The 22714-nt window shown below is 45.2% G+C and overlaps 2 protein-coding genes across 6 annotated transcripts; one reads left to right on the forward strand and one right to left on the reverse strand.

Annotated features, from left to right (window-relative positions):
* Positions 1 to 311: 311 nt before the first annotated feature.
* Positions 312 to 5792, reverse strand: LOC141015120 (probable endonuclease 4). Of its 4 annotated transcripts, none has more exons than XM_073489044.1 (8): positions 5487 to 5792; positions 4249 to 4412; positions 3948 to 4157; positions 3605 to 3787; positions 1943 to 2074; positions 1172 to 1276; positions 926 to 1055; positions 312 to 566 (listed from the first exon to the last, which is right to left on the reverse strand). In XM_073489044.1, exons 2-8 carry the CDS (start codon positions 4409 to 4411, stop codon positions 506 to 508), a joined length of 984 nt encoding a protein of 327 aa, XP_073345145.1. In that variant the 5' UTR covers position 4412; positions 5487 to 5792; the 3' UTR covers positions 312 to 505. The 4 variants fall into 4 exon arrangements, with proteins under 4 accessions (XP_073345145.1, XP_073345142.1, XP_073345143.1 ...); XM_073489041.1 differs by lacking the exon at positions 5487 to 5792 and adding an exon at positions 5276 to 5361; XM_073489042.1 differs by lacking the exon at positions 5487 to 5792 and adding an exon at positions 4835 to 4925.
* Positions 4877 to 22714, forward strand: tnrc6ba (trinucleotide repeat containing adaptor 6Ba). 2 transcript variants are annotated; one of them, XM_073489040.1, is made up of 21 exons: positions 4877 to 4967; positions 6689 to 6775; positions 7397 to 7418; positions 7841 to 8278; positions 8407 to 11412; positions 12241 to 12405; positions 12587 to 12783; positions 13022 to 13096; positions 13189 to 13392; positions 13912 to 14037; positions 14766 to 14936; positions 15543 to 15659; positions 15757 to 15961; positions 16213 to 16380; positions 16564 to 16710; positions 16944 to 17087; positions 17444 to 17536; positions 18327 to 18530; positions 18865 to 18932; positions 19182 to 19321; positions 20216 to 22714. In XM_073489040.1, exons 2-21 carry the CDS (start codon positions 6719 to 6721, stop codon positions 20772 to 20774), a joined length of 6306 nt encoding a protein of 2101 aa, XP_073345141.1. In that variant the 5' UTR covers positions 4877 to 4967; positions 6689 to 6718; the 3' UTR covers positions 20775 to 22714. The 2 variants fall into 2 exon arrangements, with proteins under 2 accessions (XP_073345141.1, XP_073345140.1); XM_073489039.1 differs by having other exon boundaries at positions 4878 to 4967; positions 6686 to 6775.

Raw genomic sequence — 22714 nt, forward strand, 5'->3', positions numbered from 1 at the left:
AAATTGCTTTACATTGCAATACTTACTATAGACCTGCATCAACCATGTACATAAGGGTTAAACAAAGGGTTTTTTGATGTGAACGGATCAAATATGGAAATTAAAGCTAATAACTACATCAGGTCCCATAAATTTAAAATGCACTAAAGCAAATGTTAAACAACAAATACAAAGTTGGATTGAATTTTTTTTTTCATCTTTACCTGACACTAAAGCATTGAGCAGTCTGAAATCAGGTTTGTGCTGTATTTGTGTGTTCTTGCTGCCCCCTTATGGCTCATTGTGAACAAGACGACTCCTCACACATCAAATAAAAACTTGCAACAACACATTTATTCAGTCATTTACATTCAGAGACAAAACCTGCTGAAACTGTCAACACAGTGATTAAACAACTAAACAGATTCAGGCTCCACCACTCGTCCACTTTGGTCCTTGACAAACACTTCACACAATTCTCTGAACAGATGTGTGAGCAGTGTTAATACAACAGTAAGAGTGCTTTCTATTTCTTCTCACAGAGGGAGTAGAGAAGTTCAATCTGCTCTGCATACTCGAATCCTGGCCTGTCGGGAAAAGACATAACAGTCATGTTAAATCTGAAATTAAAAACTTTGAAAGACAGTGGCTCTTAATAAACAGAATAGATGAACTCTTTTCCAGGAGTAATACAGTGCTACCTATCCATAGCGCTGCACAATATTTCTATGCTCAGCTATTCACACACACTTACACACTGATGTAAAAGCCATCGAGAGCAATTTGGGGATCAGTATTTAGCCAAGATACTTAGTGGAAGACCCGCTCTACCTCCTAAGCCACAGCCGGCCCAAGAGTAAAGATATGCTGTTTTTAGATTTCCAATGTAAAGACCACACCCAGCCATTGTTCACAGACATGCCCCTTGCATCTGCACTTATCTCACCGTCCAGGTGTCTCCAGTATCAGGGGGATGTTGTCCAGTCTGGGCTCGTTGACAATGTCCCGAAAAGCAGAGATTCCGATGTGACCTTTCCCGATGTCTTCATGGCGATCGAGGTTGCAGCCTAGTTTGCCTGCAAAAAAAAAAAAAAAAAAAAAAAAAAAAAAAGACAGAAAGGACAGTTTAGAGTTTACTCAGCAGAGTTGACTTCATAAATGGGATATTTTTGTGTGAAAGTCCTGGCTGTACCTTTGGAGTCATTGAGATGGATGGCTCTAAGGTAGTGGAGCCCCACTTCCTGATCAAACTCGTCAAGCATGGCCTTCACTCCTCCCTCTGCAGCCAGGTCATAGCCTACGAAAAACAACAATTTAACACAAAGAAGAACAAAATTTGCCACCTTCATTGCAATTGTATTATTTCATGGCTCTAATCCTAATCCTCCACATCACAGGGTTCACATAATGAAATTAGAGCAAACAATGACCCAGAAGTAAATAGTTTTAAGACTTAACTACCCATGTTGCAATCGTAATTTAGATTGTGTGACGTTAAAGCCCACCTCCAGTCAAAAATGTGTTTCCTTCTTGTTCTTATAGTTGAATGTTTGAGCTTTACTGTGCAGAATGATATACTGTATGTGCAGATTTGACACAGGAAGGTTGTTTTCACACTTATTGCTCAAAGTGGGAATTTCCACTGTGCTTATTGACAATTTAATTTTGAGAGGCAGGTCTATGAGCATAATTTGTGACATCACAAACGGCTTGGATGCCAAACCTGGTCCACTATTTAGCTCCTACACATGTGATGAGGAAACTGGACTTATCGATCCTGGATTTTAAATGAAGGAGTTTGAAAGATTTTAACAAAATAAATTACATATTAGACTCAAATTACTTAAAATAGAGCAATTTATTTACATGTTAAAACATGTCTGGAGGGGGAGGAAATGGTGCTGAATTACACTTGATAGGGACTTGATCTGATACAGGAAGATCAACCTCGAGTTTCACTCACCTGCGGCAAAGGCGTGGCAGGTATCAAGACACACTCCCACTCTGGTCTGGTCTCTCACTTTGTCTATGATGCTCTTCAGCTCAGAGAACTTACCTCCCAATGTACTGCCCTGACCGCTCATGTTCTCCAACACTGACCACACGGGGCAAAAAGAAAAAGACACTCTCATTCAACCCATCTGCTACAACACCTGATACACATGCAGAATTGGCTTGGCTGCCCTCTTTCGTTCCTGAAGCACAGCCTGAGGGCAGTTTTTCGCAACTGCGTCAGTTTTTTTGCAGTCTTTCCACTGTAGTGCATTCTTGTCACACCGGCGGCATTTGGGGTATGCGAGTCAAAGGACTGTGGTCTGTGCCATGAATCACAAGTAATGTAACACCAGTGTCAAGCCTGCAGTCACTTCTGCAAATTGAAAGTTATGTATTAGAGCCCAGTTTTATCAATTATGTGCAAAGGGATTTGTGATTTTTGTGACAATTGATTTGAATTTGTGGGTTTGGTTGCGACTGCAAGTGTTTTCTCACTACACTGACACTCATATACTCTATAAAGCATTGTCTTGCAATAAGTTCCCATTTCAATGAGGCACATAATATTCTTTGCTTGACAAGGCCATCAAGAGGTGTGGATTAAAGTCACTGTAATTGCTGAGGGAAAAATACGCTTTTAAGTGTGAGTCATTGTAAGTGAGGTTCTCCACTGTTCCTCTTTGCTAAAGCAGTTTTCCTGTGTTAAGCATGTTATTGTGGTTTGTTCTCACTTTTTCCCCTCACTACATTACATCATTTTGCAGTGTTAACAACAATCACTAGCTGGCCTCATTTTGACCTCTAAGTTTCACTATTCATTTTTTATAAAAGGGATTATAAGACCTTGGTTAAAGGAGACATATTGTGCTTTTTCATTTCTCTTTTCCTTCAGTGTTTTATATATGTTCTTATGCATGTAAAAGATCTTGAAAGTTAAAAAGGTCAAAGTCTGCAGAAACTCCCACAAAACACTGCTCCTGAAATGCCTTATCAGTAGTCATGCCTCAAATTGCGTGACTTTGTGACATCACAATATGTCACCATATCAAACATTTGCATAATTTATGCATAGCGGCTAGTTTGGCAACTAAGAATTAATTTAGCACAGCTGCTCTGTTGTTGTCAGTGGTGCATGCTCAGGTGTGTGTAAGCTGACCAATGAGAGCAGACTTGGTATTCGGGAGGCGGGCCTTAAAGAGACAGGCGCTAAAACAGAGCGTTTCAGTCAGAGGGTTAATACAGTGCTGCAGCACTGGATCATATGAGAAAACTGATGGGTTTTTTAAGCAGTTAAGCACGTAAACCTGGTCTAGTTGTAACTCAAAATGAAATTATCAACCTGACAATGAGCATACGTCTCCTTTAAAGTTGAAAAACTGCTGCCTTTGGAATTAAGCTTTTCAGTAGTTCTTTGATGATCTGCAGAAGCAGGGTACAAATGCAGCAAAATGATGTAACACAGCAAGAGGAAGTTCATTTGAACAGATGCTCAAATACACTATATAAATAATACTTGAATTGTATCAACAGCGTTGACAGTCTCAACAATTGCAGACATGTAACTGCATGGCTATCGCATAATACTGGGTGTATGTGTTTTTTTGTCCACCCCCTGTCCCTGTCCCTGTACCTGTAACCACAGCAGGTGTTTGCTGGTGAGCGTGGTTAATGGCTCCTGCTATCTTGTCCACACACTGCTCGGTGGTGATGGAGCCCAGGGACGAGCCGGGGTGGAAGTTGTAGAGGTTGAGGCCCAGGAGGCTGCAGCGGCTGAGCTCATCCACCAGCAGGGCCTGGCTCTTCTCAAACACATCTGGGTGCAACATGGGCACGCAAACCAGAGGGAAGAGAAGACTAGACACAGTTGGAAGAGATTAAATAACCAGCACAAGACAAGAGCAGGAGTGTGAGAGAGCCACGGAGAAAAGTCAAGGACAGAATCTGCAGGAGACATCAATCAGTGTCTGACAAACCCTCTTTAGGAGATCCACAGTTCATCAGGTAGGACCCGTGAGGCAGGATGTGAGCTGGGTCATACCCCTGTAGGGAACATTGCTCCCTAAACTTGGCTGCAGCTGTCTGGTCCAGTGCAGGCCTCTTCCAGGACCGCTGGGAGCCCAGAAACAGGGCGAAACTGCTGCCACCCATCTCTGTGCAGGACTCCACTGCTTTCCATATCCCACCTGGAGGGAAATGAAGATGCAGCACAAGAACTGAACGTGTCTTTAATGTAATCACTTTAGGAGAGTCTAACAGGATGACATGAGGGCTTACCTTGGATGCCAACATGAGCTCCGATGTACTTATTATTCCCACGCTCCTTCCTCCTCCTGTCTGCTCTCTGCTCAGCCTCCTTCTCCGGAGGGTCTCCCTCATTTTCTCCTTCCAAAGCCTCCTCGGTTTTCCTCTTCCTCGCTCCTCTCTTTTTTGGACCCATGCTATCAAGAGAAAGTTAGGAGCAGCACTTAGGAATGCGCAACAACAACAAAAACGGATGACGTTTTTCTGTTTATTATCAGTGGCTGCTTTAACACATGCGTTCGGGAGGCCTGTTACATACAAGGCACACACAGTGGTGCTAAGTTGGACTGTCAAAAGTTTATGAAGGTCAAAATGCGTTTTTTATGCATCCCATTCGGCAGCAGCCAGCCAGTCACAGTGCTTCCACGCAGCTGCCACAGGCTGACCATTGGAGACGCTTCATGCTGAGCAGCAAAATGGCCGCCCGTCAACCGACTGACTCCACAGCGCTTTGAAATTTAAATTCTTCTGCACATTAGGGTTTACACTATTACAACGTTAGTACTTATTTACAAACCAGTAGCTTGTTACGCGTGTATCTTCATCATCTGCCACTTACTTGACTATCCGCTCAGGCGTCGCTGTTCTTGTAGCCTCGACGAATGCCTCAAAAAGCTAAAAAAAAAATCGCACTGAAGCACTTTAGCTAAGCTAGCTAGCACGCTAGCTTTTCTTCATATGTGATTCCTGAGGTGAGTAACGCTAACTGGATTTACGCTGAGTTTTTCTAAGCGTTTCGCCGTTTCGTAATTTGTATGCATGCAAATGGATGGCAACATCTTTAACGAATTACCCTGCCATTGCGCTCGCTAGCCAGGCTAGCGCCGTTAGCCTGGCTACTTTTAGCTGCTGACTGTAGGTAACCTAGCGTACCTAGTTAGCTAACGTTCGATAGCATTAGCACTTGTGTAGCATTATAAGAGGTTGAGGTGGATATGTGGCTCAAGGCTCGGTGTATTTGCTGTTAAAGGCTGTTGTGTACACAGAACAGAGTCATTACCTGACATATGCGGGTTGGCAGCTGGCTGATCTCGTTAACCTTAACATGTTAACGTGCGTGCTAATCTGTGTCTGCGTATTGAACAAGTATGGGCAGAAACCACTCCTTAATGTTAGCTATCGACGAAATATTTTACCAGCAGCTACAGCTAGAATTGTCGTCTACATAAACTGCAAGACAGGGATGAAGGTGTTTGGCCATTAGCCCTTACCCGTTTATGCACGGTTCAGTTTAAGCAACGTTGATCACCTGTGTCTTTGATTTTTGAAAAGGCTTTTCCATTTTCTAGCATAAGAAAGCTCAGATCTTTTTGCTGTAACGTAAGCTAGCTAACAGCTAAATGCGGATGAGCTTGTAACAACGTTGACAGGATGGTACAGGTACGTTAACATTAGCTGGTGTAGTTTATATTAGTGATCTGAAAGAGCAAATCTGACAGCTCATAATAGCACAATAATCGGGTCTGGCTTTCTGATCCACTAGGCCTGTGGTCAGGAAGGATGTCAGGTTCGTAGTCTTTGAATCTAGGAATCTTGCCTGCTGGAAGTGGCTGTGGTACTTAAGCAAAAACGAAACCGACTAAATCAGCCGTCAGATCGTAATAGTTCTTGATGTTTATATATTTAAACCTCTTGTTCTCTTCTAAAATAAAGTGATTTTTTGTAAAGTGGAAACACAAGCTGAGAAATCTTGTGGAGTTTTAAGAATATTGGCATATTCTTATATACTGCTGTTTTCAATATGAGCTTACCTGGCCACATTACAGTGACAGTGTCAATATGTCAGTTGGATTTGCCCATGTATTGGGGATCCTAATGACAATGCATAAATTTGGTGTTCTTGTCTGCGTTTCTTGTCTCAAAACTGTCAAAGAGTCTAATCGAGAAGATCTGGTCATACTCCATCTTAGGAACAATTACACAGGCCTGACTCTCAAAGCATCAGTTTGCCACTGACATGACCACATGCAGATTCAGTCAGTCAGTCTGCTGACGAGATGAGTTGGCAGACTAAATCAAGCCCCTTGTAAACTGTCTAAACTGGAACCTACCAGTGTGATCAGCTTACAGTATTCTGCATGCTTATGATAGGGATAATTACTGTGTTTGTTGCCCACATGTCCAGCAGTATTCTTAGCTCTAGCACCTGATGGCTGATTCATCCAATCAGGCATGCAGTCCATTGTCGCTTGCATACATGGACGGAGACTCACGTGGCCACACATAGCAACTGTGATGCCGTCTTTTTTCTTTTGATTTTTGCTGCAGTCATCGTTAACTATTTGTCTGTGTTTTTTGAGCAGTGATTTACTACACATTTAAACCCCCCTGGCTATACAAATACAGACTCAGTGGTATTAAAATGCTGAATCTGTGACCATATCTTGGAATATGCTCCTTTTTTCTCTAGAAGAAAGGAGTATCAGGACAGGAGCAGTAGTTCATGGAAGACAAGAAAAGGAAAAAAGACGACAAAAGGAAAAGGGAAGCCTCTCAGAAGGTGAGCATGTTCACAATCACTTGCCAGCTTTTCCATCTGGGTTGGACACATTAAACAAACATTCTGCAACTCCATGTTCATCAACCGTGTGATAAGTTTTGAGGAAAAAAATCATATTTGAGTGTATTGTTGGCCTTTAGAGTTTCTCATTGGGAATACTATTTCTTCTTATTTTGGGTTGTGTATTTGTTGCAATACTTGATCTAGGCTCTTGAATAACTACAAATTTTAACAAATCTCCAACATAATTTTCTATAATGAAACTTGTTTGTGTTGAGAGCAATCTCAAAGATTTTAATTACACAGAAGCTGTCTTAGTTTTGTACGGTTTTGAAATTGTGACATGGAAGTAATGGGAAGAAGACCAAACCATGACAGTCAACAATAATGTTTGGATTACGCCTGTCAGTGGAGAATACTGTTACATAGCATGTCTCAACAACTACAGGATCTTGAATTGGGGGGAGCTGATGCATTTATTATCCTGGCACTCCTACATTTTTTTTAAAAAACTAACCACAATCACAACCCTATCAGCCCACTCACGCACTTGTTGTGCTGATGTGTGATGGTTTTAAGGAATGATTTAATAATGAAAGTTTTTTTCTCTGTTCATTTTAGGTCACAGAACAAAAAAACAAAGGTAAGCAGCACAGTGATGTATGTGAATATTTTAAGATATGGATTTCAGGTGTTTGCTCCGTTTACCAAACTTCATCTGTCTTCTGACAGTTATTTGTTGTTGTTTTTGGATTTTATTTTTCTAGCATCACCATTCCTCTGCCATAGTAACCTAATTCTAGATAACACTTTGGCTTCCCTAAATGTTTAAAGTTTACTTTAGTCTGTATTTTGTATTAGCTGCTTGTTGTAGTTTTGAAAAAGAAAGAAAGGCAAAGAGCAACAATAACGAACCACAAGCATCTGCGTCAGGGAATTCTGATCCCTTATCTACATCATAACAAAAATTTTGTTAGTGTTTACATTTACAGAAAATTAATTGTGCACTGTTCTTCCTAAGATGTACTTGGTTGCATATAAAATGCTTAATTTAATCTCCTGCAGTGCCAGACTCGACCAAGCCGGCATCTGCCCAGTCTCCTGCCACTCAGAGCAGCTCTGCCTCCCCCAGCCCTGGACCCACCCCCTCTGCCTCCCCATCCCCAGCCACCTTGGGCCCTGGCAGTGCTGCCACCCCGTCACAGGGCGGCAACAATGCCAAGCGCCTGGCGGTGGCCAACGGACAGCCCACCTCCAACACCATTTCTTCCTCCACCGCTGGCGGCCCCAGTGCTGCCGGAAACGGCAGCACAAGTAGCGGAGGCGGAGCCCAAGCGCCCCAGCAGCAGCCACGCTACATGCCGAGAGAAGTGCCGCCGCGATTCCGCTGCCAGCAGGACCATAAAGTGCTACTGAAGAGGGGTCAGCCGCCACTGTCCTCCATGCTGCTGGGAGGGGGAGGAGGAGGGGATGGCCCCAATGCAAACATGGCTGCTGTCTCAGGTAAGTGTTAGCAATGCTGTATGTCAGATTAAGAATAGATCCAATCTGTGTAAAGATTATTTAGATCATCTCTTCATTTTGACCCCTAAAGTCACTCTCTCTTGTGGGATTTTCTTCTTTTTTTTCAGATTCTGGTGCAGCTGCCTCCTCATTGGCCCTCACCTCATCATCAGTTGCTGCTTCTACTACTACTTCTAATTATGCAAATTCCATGTGGGGGGCGAGCTCAGGCAGCCAGGCCTCCTCTCAGGGCAGGGAGAAGGTGATTGTCGATGGCAACGACCTGGAGGAGTGGCCTAGCATCGCTGGCAGTGATGGTGGAGGAGCGTCTTTCACCGGGGCTGGAGGGGGCAGCAGCAACAACGGAATGCCTGTGAACAGCATCAGTGCCTCTGGCAACCAATCCTCACCCACTTCCACGTTCTCTTTGCCCAATGAATGTATGCAGTCGTCCAACGGTGTGGCGTGGGGGATGGCTGCCTCCCAGGGTCATCTTGGAGGAGGGAATGCAGTAGCTGCAGCTGGGCCTCTGCTACAACAACCCTCCTCACTTTCCAAAGCCTCCGCTGTGCCAGGGAGCCATGATGCCAGTGGCCCCGTTGACGGCAGCAGTGGGATTCCAGGTGCCAATTTCAATCCAAATGCCAACCCTTCGGCCTGGCCTGCCCTGGTGCAGCAGGATGGGCCCGCTGCTGCAGGGGAAGGAGGTCCGTCTTCCTTCCATCACCAGGGCCCTGGAGGGTCTTTGTCTGCCAACAACTCTGCTTCCCTGGGCCTGGGCCTGGGAGGTGGGGCAGTCGGGGTGCTGGGGGGTCACCCACCTTTATCTGTGAATCAATCAAGCACCCATCAGCGCCAACTTCACCAAATGCAATCCAGAGACAGAGAGATGGGAGGAGGGGGAAAGTGGGACAGCGAATCAGCGGGACCAAAAATCGCAGGGGGGGAAGGGATGGGGGGAGGAATGGACCGTGGTGTGGGAGGAGGCGAGATGAGTGTGGGAGACCACAGCCTTGCCTCCTCGTGGAGAGGCCAGCCTTCTTACCCTGCAGCAAACTCCAAAACGGGTGCCTCAAGGACTGATGGTTGGGAGGGTGGAGGAGGTGGCACAGGGGGATTCGGGGCTGCTGAAGGAGATAATGGGACCTCGGGTTGGGGCTATCCAAGTTCAACTAGTGGGGTTAATGCTTGGGGCAGTGCTGGAACTGGGGGAAACAGTAGTCAAACCTCCGGAGTATCTCAGGGAGGGTGGGGGTCATCAGGAGTAGGAGGGGAGAGAGGAGTTTCTGGTGGTGATTGGGGTGGGAGCGCCACTGGTATTGGAGGAGCTAATCCAGGAGGTGAAGGAATAGGAGGACCCTGCAGTAGTAACAGCAGCAGTAGTGGGGGCAGCACAGCTGGCAATCCCCCTGCCACCTCCTCCTCTTCCTCCACAGCCACCACTATGGCCAGAGCTTGGGACAATCAGAAGGGAGAGGGCGAAACAGGGGAATGGGGTGGGGGAGGAGAAGGACAGGGAGCACAGGGAGGATCTTCATCCAGTGGTGGAAATTCCAGAAACGGGAGCGGGCCTAACAGCAGTCAAAGTCGTGCTCGACGCCCGGCACCTAATGCTGAAGATGCCTTACAGAACCTGCTCAGTCGGTCTGATCTGGACCCTCGGGTTCTGTCCAACACAGGCTGGGGACAAACACAGATCCGACAAAACACGGCCTGGGACTTTGAAGAACATGGAGGACAAAATAAAGGAGGATCATCATCAGCTATATCAAAACACCCATCTTCTCTAGGTGGTTCTTCTCAGTATTCTGGTGGGCCTAGGACCCAAATTACTGATTCTATGGGTCCTGGGGTCAATCCTTCTCTGGCTCCGTCTGCTGGGTCCTCTGGAGAGGGCTGGGAGAGCAGCAGCAACAGTAGCAGTAGTGGGGCCTCTCTGTCGGGGAGAGCCCCACCAAGTTCAGGCCCCAACATGAGAAATCTTGGCGTCTCGCAATCTGGGCCAGTGACCACAACAGGACCTGGTATGGGGTCAGGGGTAATACCGGGACATAGCCAGCAGGGGAAGGCTACAGGCTGGGGTGGAGGAGGAATGGGGGCTGGGGATGGCCAGGAGGCAACTGGTTGGGGGAAAGAGGAATGGAGAGACAGTAGTGGAGGAGGATGGGGTAATCTTAGGCAACAGGGTGACCCAGTGAGTGGAGGCTGGGGAGGAGGTCAGGAGGAGAAAGGGACAGGGGGATGGAAAGAATTGGGAGGGAATGGAGGAGGAAGTGGGTGGGGATCAGGACAGAAGGCTGGTGCAGGTAGGGACTGGGGAGAGCAACAGTCCAAATCAAACAGTGGAGGAGGAGGATGGGAGGATGAGAGGAATATTGGAGGAAACTCAGGTGGGGATTCAGGTGGGGGTGGTTGGGGGAGCTGGGATGATGGTGCTCCCCGTAGAACCTGGGGAGCAGGGGGCACAGGGGGAGGAGGGAGTGGAGGAGGGGGGGTGGGTGTTGTTGGGGCCATGGGGTCCAAACCCCATCAAAGTTGGAGTGGAGGAAACAAAATGCACCAGATGCCAAACAGCCAGTCGGGTTCCATCACAGGCCCACAGGCACAACTGCAACAGCAACAATCACAGCCCCGCAATCAGCATCCACAGCGACAGCAAGCGTTGGACCAAGGGGCTATGCAAGGGGGCGGGGGGAGGAAACCCATCTCTCAAGCCCAGAATCAGAACCAAAGCTCAGGCTGGACCTCAGGGCCCATCCCTGGTGGCTCTGGAGGAGGTGGAAGTGGATCTGAACCAAGCGGTTGGGAGGAACCCTCACCGCAGTCCATAAGCAGGAAGAACGAGATAGACGATGGAACATCAGCATGGGGAGACCCAACCAATTACAACTACAAGCCGGTCAACCTGTGGGATAAGAACAGCGCACCTGCTGGCCAGCAGCCACACGGCCAGGGTCAGGCTCAGCAGCAGCAGCAACAGCAGCAGCAGCAGCAGCAGCAACAGCAACAGCAACAGCAGCAACAGCAACAGCAGGGACCTCCAATACAGCAGCAGCCTAGCAGGCAGGCTGCAGGGCTTGGAGGTAACAGAGACTTCAACACTGGCCATGGACCTGGAAAAACTTCAGCTATGGGTAAGACACCATAAACTGTGAATTTGACCATAACACTGATTGTGAAGTTACATGAAGATATTTTTTTTATACAAACCTTGTGCATTCACACATGCAGGCTTACCTTTGAGGCTCACTGTAACCACAGTTGTTTCACTGCTGTTTAAAGGTAATGTGTGAATCAGCTGTGGCAGTTAGACAGCGTAAGATGGGACAAATGTTCTTCATTGACTGTTGCCGCGAAAATTACGGAGATGTTAACGACTCATATATGCACTGCTAAAACTTCTGCCTTTACAGGAATGGAAACATTTTAAAGGTTTGTGTGGAAGTGCAGTGTGTCAAAGAGACAACTGAGTCATGAGAGATGAAGTTGTTTTTCAGCCAGCCACCTGCTTGCTATCTCTGCAGTTTCATTTCAAAACCACATTAACAGTAGTCATGCAGGGTACTGCAGCTTCAGTGGGTGCTCCAACTGAGCACAGCTGAGGTGAAAACACATTTTCTTTCACTGAATATTCTCTGGGTAGTACTGTGACTGCAGAGAGCATGCTTTGATTTTAGATCAATGTCCCAGACCATATCTAGCCAAAAACTTTAAAGGTTTATGAGAGGAAGAGAGCTGCCATAGCCCTTTCCTAAGCACTTTTGAAAACCACTGTGCCTTTGCTAACCCATGTAAACACGCACAATGTTCAAACTACATGAACAAAGCTTAGTGACCGCCCAGTCCGCACGTGCAGAGTCTAGGAGTTGGACTTGCACTGAGGAAAATGTTTGTGTCCTTAACTCAAAGAGTTTCTACCAGGTTGCTCCATCTTGACCTTTGTTGTGCGTGTGTGTCTGCAGGTCCGTCAGGTTGGGGTGGTACTTCTCCAGCTAGTCCTACAGTAGACAATGGCACGGCAGCTTGGGGAAAGCCTACTGAAACCCCTACTGGCTGGGGAGACCCAGACGATGTGGGAGGGAAGACAACAGGCTGGGGAAATGCTTCACCCAACCCCGTCAAATCTGGTTAGAAAATCAAATAAAAACTAAAGCACATGTGGATTGAAACACAGCTGTTATCTGTGGCATATCTTCACAATCGGATTTCCCAAAATGGCATTTTGGACGTTGGGATGCTTAATCGTCCACGAATAGAAAACCTAGAAATAAAGGATATCAATTTCAGATGTGTTCTCTTCTCCTGCAGGTCCAAAGTCTATGCAAGATGGCTGGGGGGACAAAGAAAGCTCTGTGGCTGCCTCGCGTCACTCAAGCTGGGAGGAGGAGGAGGAGGGAGGCGGCATGTGGAACAGCACCGGCTCCCAGGGAAGTGGCTCGTCTTGGGGACAGGGGAGCAACGGGGGCTGGGGACAGAGCCACCCTGGGAAGAAGCCCAGCAACAAGGTGGGTTACTGGTGCGGGAAAATAATCTGATAAAGGAAAAGCACAAAAAAAATTAAATCTATTTAAAAAAACAAAGCTGGGCAGCATCCATGTGAGTAAACCATTCTTAAAGGGATAGATCTGATTTTTGTAGAGTATTCGGTTTATGTCATGGGTGAACTTTATGTTGCTACTTAGCCTCTTTTTGATCTCATGGAAATGACTTGTGCCTCTGCTTACTTTTGTAAATGTCTTTCAGGGTCCACTAAAGGCTGGTGGAGGAGACTCTTGGATGAGCCCCATTAACAGACAGTTCTCTAATATGGGGCTGCTGGTAAGGCTATAGATATTATAGATATATATATAGATATTTCCTACATGATGATGATGATGATGTCAATGATGGTGGCTTTTTCTGCTGGACAGAATGATGATCCCAGTGGCCCAAACATTGACCTGGCTCCAGGCTCTCACCAGGAGAAGAAGATGGATGTAGAGAAAAGAGGCATGGGGATTAACGATTACAATGGCGATATGAGGAAGGGAGGAAGAGGAGGTGGGGGGATGCCTTATCGTCCGCCTGTTTCCAAAGAGGCAGCACCTGGGGATGCTGGGTCCTACTATGATAAGGTAATGCTTCTCTGCCCAGTCAGCAGTCTTTGTGTCTTATGTCTTTCTCACGTCTGGATAACATTTTGTCCTTTCTCACTGTTCTTTATTTCCTCTTGTGGTTCTACCTTGTCTTCCTGGTGTACCCCATTCCTCCCTATCTCCCCCTCCCTCCCCGCTTCAACACCACTGAAATTGGTCTTCCATTGGCTGTCACTGTGACAGACCTTGCCTTTGACCAATCAGGATTGGTGCCTTGGGGAGGAGGGTCCTTGCTCTTTGTACTCACCACCCACTGTCTACAAGCCCCATTCCCTCTTCAACCACACTATCCCTTTTAGACAAGTAAGATAACTGCTCCTCTTGTTTCTGTCCAGCCATCTTTACATTAGGTTCTAGTAGTTTTCTGTTTTCCAGAGATAATTACAATTATACCCCCCAAATTCGTCCTGTCTGTTTTGCTTAAACTGCATGTTTTTCATGAATATGTCTCTACTGTTATGGGCCCTCTAAGGTTTCACTTTCCATCTTCAATCACAGGGCGGTCACAGTATCTTTGGCAGTGGTGGAGGGATGGCTCAGTCAAGACACCAGCCAAGTGTCCCGCCCATAAACCAGTCCCCAGGGATACGAGCGCAAGTGCCTCATCAGTTCCTGTCACCTCAGGTACTAATGCTTTTGCGTGGATTCGGCAATCAGTATTCTTTACAGCTGTATTTAACGCCTAACAGTGAAACAGGAAGTATGTGGGTTGACCGTGTAAAACAGTGTGGGTTGTGGGGTGAGTCATCTTTGCTGTTTATTTTGCTGCTGAGTAACCAATTAAAAACAGAATTACTTCAGCTTGGAAATTTGTTTAACGTATTGCCATGCCAATTCTACATTCTTGCATATAAGCACAATTTCAGTAGATCTTCCTGTTACGATTCGCTTGTGTTATATCGGCTCGTATATCCGCAGTTTAGCCTGGTCGGATCTGAGGTCGATTGCGTACTTCACAGACTTGTATTTGTGCTGTGAACTTTCTGGCATAGTGTATAATTGTCTGATTCTTTCTTTGTGAGCTCACACAACATGGCCTGCTGTTTGTGTGCATGGCGTATATTAGTCAGTCAGTCAGTCCCTAGAGTGCATAATCACTCTTCAGGACAACATTGGCCATGTTTCCCTGCTTACTTCTAAAGAATACAAAGTGAAACGCATGTCTTTTCCAGGAATTGAATCAATTTTATTCACTCACTGAGGTCGAGTCACTTGTTAACACCAGTAAATGAGAACATGAAAGAGAATCAATGATAATCGGGGAGAAGCAGTAAGCTAATGTGGTTGCTAGTGGTTACAGCACCAAAACGTTTCTGTGGTAACAGGTGTGCCTTCCTGTTGTCTGTCTCCAGGTGCCAGGCTCCGTGCTGAAGCAGATGCCCCCTCCCAGCGGGAGCGTGGGGAGTGTCGGCAGTGTGGGAGGAGTGGCAGGATTGGGGGGAGGTGTGTTCCCTCCACAGCTGTCCCCCCAGCATATTGCCATGCTCAGCAGCATCTATCCACCTCACATCCAGTTTCAGCTGGTGAGAAGCAGCATTATATTAATCTCTGAGAGCCACTGCAGGGTTGCATTACAGTTCTTCTGGACACATGATGTGATAATTTATCAGTCCTGAACAGTGTTAGGAATAATTTAGGAAACAAAAAGATTTTATCAGACATATGATTGTGACATATGATTGTGTACAAACAACAAATCGAGATTTTAAGCCACCTGCATCTCACATTTTCTGATGTTGAATAATCTTATATAGAGTGACGTTGTTAGGATTCCTTCAAATCACATTAAGCAATTGGGTGAAGAATGTTTATTTTGGAAATTGAAGCTGTGTAGGAACCCTGTCACCATCAAATCAGGATCGCTTACTGCAAACCATACATTGTACAAAATTCAGTGACACGTGTATTTTTTTATTAAACAAACTTTTTCTGCCTTTGCTCTGACTCATTGACCAAATATTTGGTGAATGACGATTACCTCCCATTGGAGCCAATAACTGACACTCAGTCTTAGCATTCAGTTTGTCTGTGCAAAGCTTGAAAATCGTTGTGCAGAGTGCATTTTTTTCACTGTCATCTCACTTCTCCTTTGTGTCTTTTTCTGCTTCGTTCTGTCTGTGTTTGTTCAGGCTTGTCAGCTCCTCCTCCAGCAGCAGCAGCAGCCACAGCAGCAGCAGCAGCAGCAGCTACTGCAAAACCAGAGGAAGTTCACACCAAACGTGCGGCAGCAGGCTGACCCTCAACAGGTACACATGAAATTAACTTAAAGTAATCTCTCACTCCTTTGTAGTTGCTTTACTTCCTCCTCCCACTTGCTAACTCTGTTTTGTCATGTCTCCTAAGCTGGCCAGGATCATGGCGGTGCTCCAGCAGCAGAGGCAGCAGCAGCAGGTCGGGGGTTTAGGCGGCAGCTCCAAACTCTCCCCCTCCCACCATGTTGGAGTTGGCGGAGGGGGTCCCAAACTGCCCGGGGCTGATCCCCTGCCCCATCCAGGTCTGGCGGGATCTGTGGCTGACCTGCACCAGAAAACTCTCGGGCCATACTCCGGTGAGTGATCGTTAATAGATCGTCTTTTATAAAAAAATAAGAGAGATGAACATAAGCTAACTCAATGTTGTAGGCATGCACTACATTTCCCAGTGATCCTGTATTTAGCCATAATAAATGAAGCGCTGTAAAATTCTTTGATTTTCTGGAAGTGAATTAGAAGTAGGTTGCCATGTTATGTTTCTGCAGCACCAGGGATTTCATTTAACTGCATGTCTCCCTCTGCTCTCTGCCTCTCTTTCTGTGACCAGGGTTTGGTTCTGGGGTAAACCTCCCTGGTCTGGACCTGGGCGGCTCCGTGGTTGGGGGCCCTGGGAGCATGAAGGACCTCGGGGGTCAGCAGTCCCGCTTCAAATGGATGATGGAGGGACACTCTTCTCCAGACACTTCCTCACCTGAAAACGCATTCCACAAAAATGGTGAGTTTATTGAATTTATTTCCATTCATACAAATGTTGTATTTTACAAGATGTGGAATGAGAGGTTGTTGAGGCAGATAGTGCGAATGGGATTAGATGTGAAGTCGCATATTTAGGTGATCAGTGAACCCATCTGGTGTTCAGTGCTGTAACATACATTATCATCACCCTTCAACATTCCAGGTCCTGTCACCCCCATGAAGATGCCAGGGGGCTCGCCCTACTCTCAGTACGACATGATGGTTGGAGACGGGCTGGGTGATAACTGGCATCGCACCCCTGGCAACAAGATGGTTTCCAAGCCTCCCACCACGCCCAGCTGGCCCCCTGGTTAGTGACAAGTTATAGTTAAAGTGATAACCAGAGCTAGAGGATCCCACAAAGCTTAAAATAAGATTAAAAACAGAAGAAATCATTTCCATACCCAGGAGCATGAATGTGTTTCTCTATAACTCTTCAGAGTTGCTGTTATTACTTGTGGTAATTGAGGTTCGGTGCATCTAGCGTTGAGCTTTGTCTCATAAAACTGGCTTCAACCGACAACCCGTGTGTTTCCTCTTCAGAGTTCCAGCCTGGTGTGCCCTGGAAGGGAATCGACCGTGTCGACCCTGAATCTGACCCCTACATGACCCCAGGGAGCATGATGGGAAATGCAGTGTCCCCCAACCTCAATGATACTGAGCACCAGTTGTTACAAGATAATACTGGTGAGCATTTAACACCTCAAATGCCGAATTTTCCCTACCATTAAGTGTGTGATGACACAGCAAAACAAAATATCTAGCAGTTATTTAATGGCATTTCTTGACATGTAGCATAAGTGAAGATGTTTACTAAGTCTCTTTGGGTTTTGACCTGATTTTGCCTGTGCTCCCTTTTGTAAAATAAATAAATTTAAAAAAAAAAAAAAAACAACATTGCCAAGCTTAGCTATTGTGTGTTTTTTGAGAGCTATACCATAAAAAACACCTCTCCATAGATGAATTTGATCTTGGAACAATCATTTGTAATTTATGAATGGAAAAAAATGACTAACTCGGTTGGTTGGTGCTTTTGTTTGCAGATTCCACCCCTCCCCTCAACACCTTGCTGCCTTCACCTGGTGCCTGGCCCTACAGTGCCTCAGACAGTCCCCTGAACAACGCACACAACTCAGGTAACCACACACACACACTCAACATGGCGTTAGCTTGTGTGATGCTTTTTCTTTTTTTTGATTAGGGCCAAAACACTGATTTGATTAGTTGATTACTTGACGAGAATTAATCGGCAACTTGACAATTTGATTTTTCAAACATAAGTGGTAAACATTGTCTAGTTCCAACTTCTCCGTAGGGAGGCTGTTATTCTTTAACTTGTCTGTTGTAAACTGAATATTTATGGGTTTTGGACTGAAATTTGAAGACGTGTCAAGAAGGGCTTTAGGAAGTTGTGATGTTAAGAAACTGTGATCTTTCACTATCTACTTCATCGGCCAAACAATTGATTAATTGAGAAAATAATTGCCATAATGGAAATTATTGTTACTTGCAGTCTATGTCCCACACGTTACAATATGTCTTGATGTATTAAGAATACTGTTGCCACACAAAACTGAATTGTAGAAGTCACAACTTATACATAGCTCTACTTGATTGCTCATAATCTGAATTCGCTTATTTGAGACCTAATAATTTTACCACAGCGACTTTGCTAGTTTGTAGTTCATCTACCGAATGAGCTTCAACAAGCTGGAGAATTTTAATGCCTGGAAAGTTTTTTGATGATAAACAAGAGAAAGCCACAGTACCTATAAAGACGCCTTTGAGAGTCGGGCCTAATGGCTCCGCCTTCAGACATGGGAAATAAATCTTAACAATTCTAAATTGTGAGCAGTCTTTTTATTGGTATGATATTGTTAAACAACCCCACTAGAGACCCTCATCTACCTTTCTGTTGCTCTCTAGCAAAGTACACAGACTACAAGACCAGCTGGCCCCCAGAGCCCATCGGACACAAGTCCTGGAAAGCCAGCCGTGGCAGCAGCCAGTCACAGCTGTCCCGCCCACCTCCAGGACTAGCGAGTCAAAAGCAGCCATCACCTTCGCCTTGGTCTGGAGGAGCCCCTCGAATGGCCAGCCGGGGCTGGGGCGGTGGCTCGAGCACCACTGGTAATGCCCCAGTGCATTTTTTATGTTGTTTGGGTTACATGGTTGTCCCTTCTCCTCATTCAGGCACAGTACTTGTTGAAAAATTCAGCTGATTTAAATGTACAAAGGAGGTAAAACAACTGGCTCTGATTTGCTGGGATACAACAGAGTGCTCCTTTGAACTTAAGAGTCCATTTATATTTGATTTTGAAGAGCAGCCAAGCCTCGTGGAAGTTATTCATCATTTAGTACATTTGAGAAGCCAGGGGTAAAAACAGAGAAGGATTGTGTTTACAGGGAATGTGGAAAACTCCCACTCAGATTTTTTTTTTGTCTGTTTACTCTCTCTCTGCAGGCTCGACCTGGAGTGATGGCAGCTCTCGAGAAAGCTGCTGGTTGGTGCTCAGTAACCTCACACCACAGGTAAAACATAAACACTATTTATAAAAAAGTACTGTGCAAAGACAGACTTTTTGGGGGGTGGATTTGATTGTTTTGATGTGTTTGTAAAGATCTAGAGATGTAACTGTTCTAGTACTGCCAGGCTGGCTTTTTTTTTTTTTTTCCCAATCTGACTTAATGCATGCAAAAAGCTTAATCATGCACAAAAAAGTAATTCCACATGGAAACACTGCTCTAAATGTCATACCACCATCTTGCATATTCCTGCAGATCGATGGTTCTACTCTGAGGACCATCTGCATGCAGCATGGCCCTCTGCTGACCTTTCACCTTGGCCTGACCCAGGGCACCGCTCTGATTCGCTACGGCTCCAAACAGGAGGCAGCCAAAGCCCAAAGCGCACTACACATGTAAGACTCCGTCCGTTGTTTTGATAATATCTTTATATCACTCACACGTGTTTAAGGTGAGTATTCAACTGAAACCAGGCGCTTGTTAACTTATCTTAGCATAAAGACTAGGAAAGGGTGGGCGATAGCTAGCCTGGCTCAGTTGACAGGCAAGAAACTCGGCTCACCAGCACCTCTAAAGCTAACTAATTAAAACATATCTCATTTGTTTAATCCATACAAAAACTAATGTCTATAGATGACAAGTTGCCATACTATTTCTTGCTGGTGACCAGTTACTAAGCAACCAAGAGAGACTCCAGGAAGTAACAACCACCCAGCCAAGAAATACTCCATGACATAACCCCTGTAAATCCATAAAGTGTCGCTTTTCTGCGTTTGTACGGATCAAACAAACAAGTTGCAAACATATTAATTATTGAACTTTAGACGGACTGGTAGGTAGATTTTTTTACACACTGACTTGGAATGGGAGGTGCTATAGCTAAAGCGATCTGTACAGTGAACGACCTCTGTCCTTAGACCCTCGATTTCGAGTGAGGAAAAACTTGAGAAAAGAAAACCCTTTTCACAGGGGAAAAAAAAGATGGAAGAAACCTCAGGAAGAGCCACAGAGGAGGATGGGACGGACAAGCAATAGATGTCGCATGTACAGAACAGAACAACAAAATCACAGTTTACTGAAGTTGATTTTAAGTTATTAACTTCTACACCACTGTTATGTTTTTTATGAAACTTGCTCACTTCTTACATGTTTAACAGTATCATTTATTGTCGCACGCTGTGTAAATTGTTAATTATAGTTCATGCAGAGGGAAAAGAAAATAATCTTTTATTGAAAAATATAAAAAATGATTATTAATTTGAGAGTGACATAATTTTTGTTTGTACCAGGTGTGTTCTGGGTAACACCACCATCTTGGCGGAGTTTGTGAGCGAGGAGGATGTGGCTCGCTATATTGCACATTCCCAGGCAGGAGGAGCAGGGAGCGGGGGAACCACAGCTGGTTCTGCAGGCTCCGGGCCTACAGCGGCCTCTGCTGTGGGGGCTAATGGTAACGGAGGTAGCTGCGAGAGAGGTGGAGCAGGAGGCAGCAGCACGGGAGGAGGAGTGGAAGGAGGTTCCAGTGGTGGAGGAGCAGGAAATGGAGGAGCCGGGCATTCCAGCTCAGGGTGGCAGAGTCTGGACAGCACAGGCAGCTCATCGGACCAGTCTGTCACCCAAGGGCCCGGTCTTGGCATCTTCGCCCAGTGGAGCAGCAATGGGGGCGGGGCTGGAGGTGTGGAGGCTGGAAGGCAGGGTCTGTGGGGGGGAATGGGAGGGATGAGCGGGGCGGGGTACCCCAGCAGTAGCCTCTGGGGTTCCCCGGCACTTGAGGATCGTCACCAGATGGGCAGCCCCGCCTCACTGCTGCCAGGGGACCTGCTGGGCGGGGGAGCCGACTCCATCTGAGGGGCTGACTGACACACACACACATGCACACACACATTTTACACCCAAGTTATAATACATATGTCACATTCTGTATTTATTTACATGTAGAGATGACATGAATTAAAGCTACACTGGTCACCCAACATGCAGATATTTCACATTCATACTACACACAGGCTACATGCAGTAAATGCACACATTATTTTCACACATACACATTAAGCCGCTTAACTTTAAATGAAGACAACAGTAAAACTTGAACTGGGGGAAAAAGGTGAAATCCATTAAACTCTTAGGACTCAACTGGATAGCTCTTTGTCTTTTTACTCCAAATCCCACCAACTGCATTCAGAGACCCGATCACTCAGGCATGCACTGTAGACAGGCTCAGCCAGAGTCGTACATGTCAACAAGTTTAGCTATTGCTGTTTTTAGTGTGCCACAATTTTTTTTTTTTCCTTTTGTATTACTATTTAATGGTTGAATCTCAAAATTCAGACTTGCAGACTGAGCCCTCGTAGACCTGGCTGGCGTACTTCTAAGTTCTCGTGTTTGGAAGCTTGAGAGTGGGGAAGGATCTGGAGTTTGTAAAAAAAAAAAAAAATTGGAACAGCGCCACACTACTGAGTCAAACGGACGATCAGCAACCTTTGAGGTCATGAAAAGGAAAACGTTTTTAGAAGGTACCGACACCTCTACCTTGGTGGAAATATACCATCAACATGGGACCCAGGGTCAAAAAAAAAAAAAAAAAATCAAACAAAAACAACATTAGCCAAACTTGCACTATATGCCTCTGGGTTTGTTGTTGATACATCCTCCACAAATCCCTCCATTTTTTGAAACAGAGCTACAACACAACTACACAGACCTTACAGGACAACTAAATGTTACAACAGCAGTGGCCTTGGCTAACACCCAGCGGCCGCCCGCCCGCCATGTCAGCAGCATCACACCTTCTCATCAGTTACACACTGCTCTTATATTTGACAAGCAAAATTGTAACTCCTTGTTGATGTACGTTGGTTGTTTTATCATTTATTTTTCTGTTTTAAAAGAAAAGAGAAATGTGTGAAACTTTGTGGAAATCCAGAGATGTCCTCTTTTTTTTTTTGTTGCCCTTCAAACACTGACCTCGCTATTGTATTTTTTCTTACTCGAGAAATCAAGTTGGTTATTATATATTGTCATGACGTTAATGATGACTATGATCACTTATTTACTCGCTGTACAAGGTGCCCTCCTGCCTGCCTGTGTGTGCATGAAAGGAGTGATGACAGTATGACCGAATGGAGGAGGATGTGATGAAGATAATGATGATATCGGGAGTGTCTGTGTTATTGCTACAATGTTGAATGTTTCTTTCTTTCTTGTCCATGAGAGATTCATGAGAAATGTGTGTTTGCGCGCGTTTGTGTGTGTGCTTGCTTTTGAACACTTATCTGCTCCAGTCAGGGAAGTGAAAAGATGTTAATCTGACAGCTTGCATTTGAGAGAAAGGGGTGTGTGTGCGTGTTTGTGTGGATGTGTACACATGTTTGCGTGCTCGACTGTGTGGATATTGTGATAGCTAAAAAGTTCAAAAACATTGGCACTATTGCATATGTCTATTAAGTTGTGTTTTTTAGCAGCATTTTGTTCCTGTTTGTATTTTTTTTTCTGCCAAATGCAATAAGAGAATATTTTGTTTTTAAGACGAAGCAACCAACTGAAGGCATTTCTATTAAGATGCCAAATCCTACCATACCAAGCTGAGCTGGAACAGTGTTTTACAGACACGTTAAAGACATTACCTGTTATATTTTACTGTTTGTTTTTTGTTATTATGTATCAATTAAATTAAGTCAGTCTTTATTATCACTCCTGTTCAGGATGTTTTCGTTTATTTCAGATGTTACAAAAAGGAGAGGAAATTAATTTAAAGCGGAAAAGAACAAGATAATAAAGGTTGAATTGAA

This window comes from Pagrus major, chromosome 20 (genome assembly GCF_040436345.1).
Source record: "Pagrus major chromosome 20, Pma_NU_1.0".
Lineage (NCBI taxonomy): Eukaryota > Metazoa > Chordata > Actinopteri > Spariformes > Sparidae > Pagrus > Pagrus major.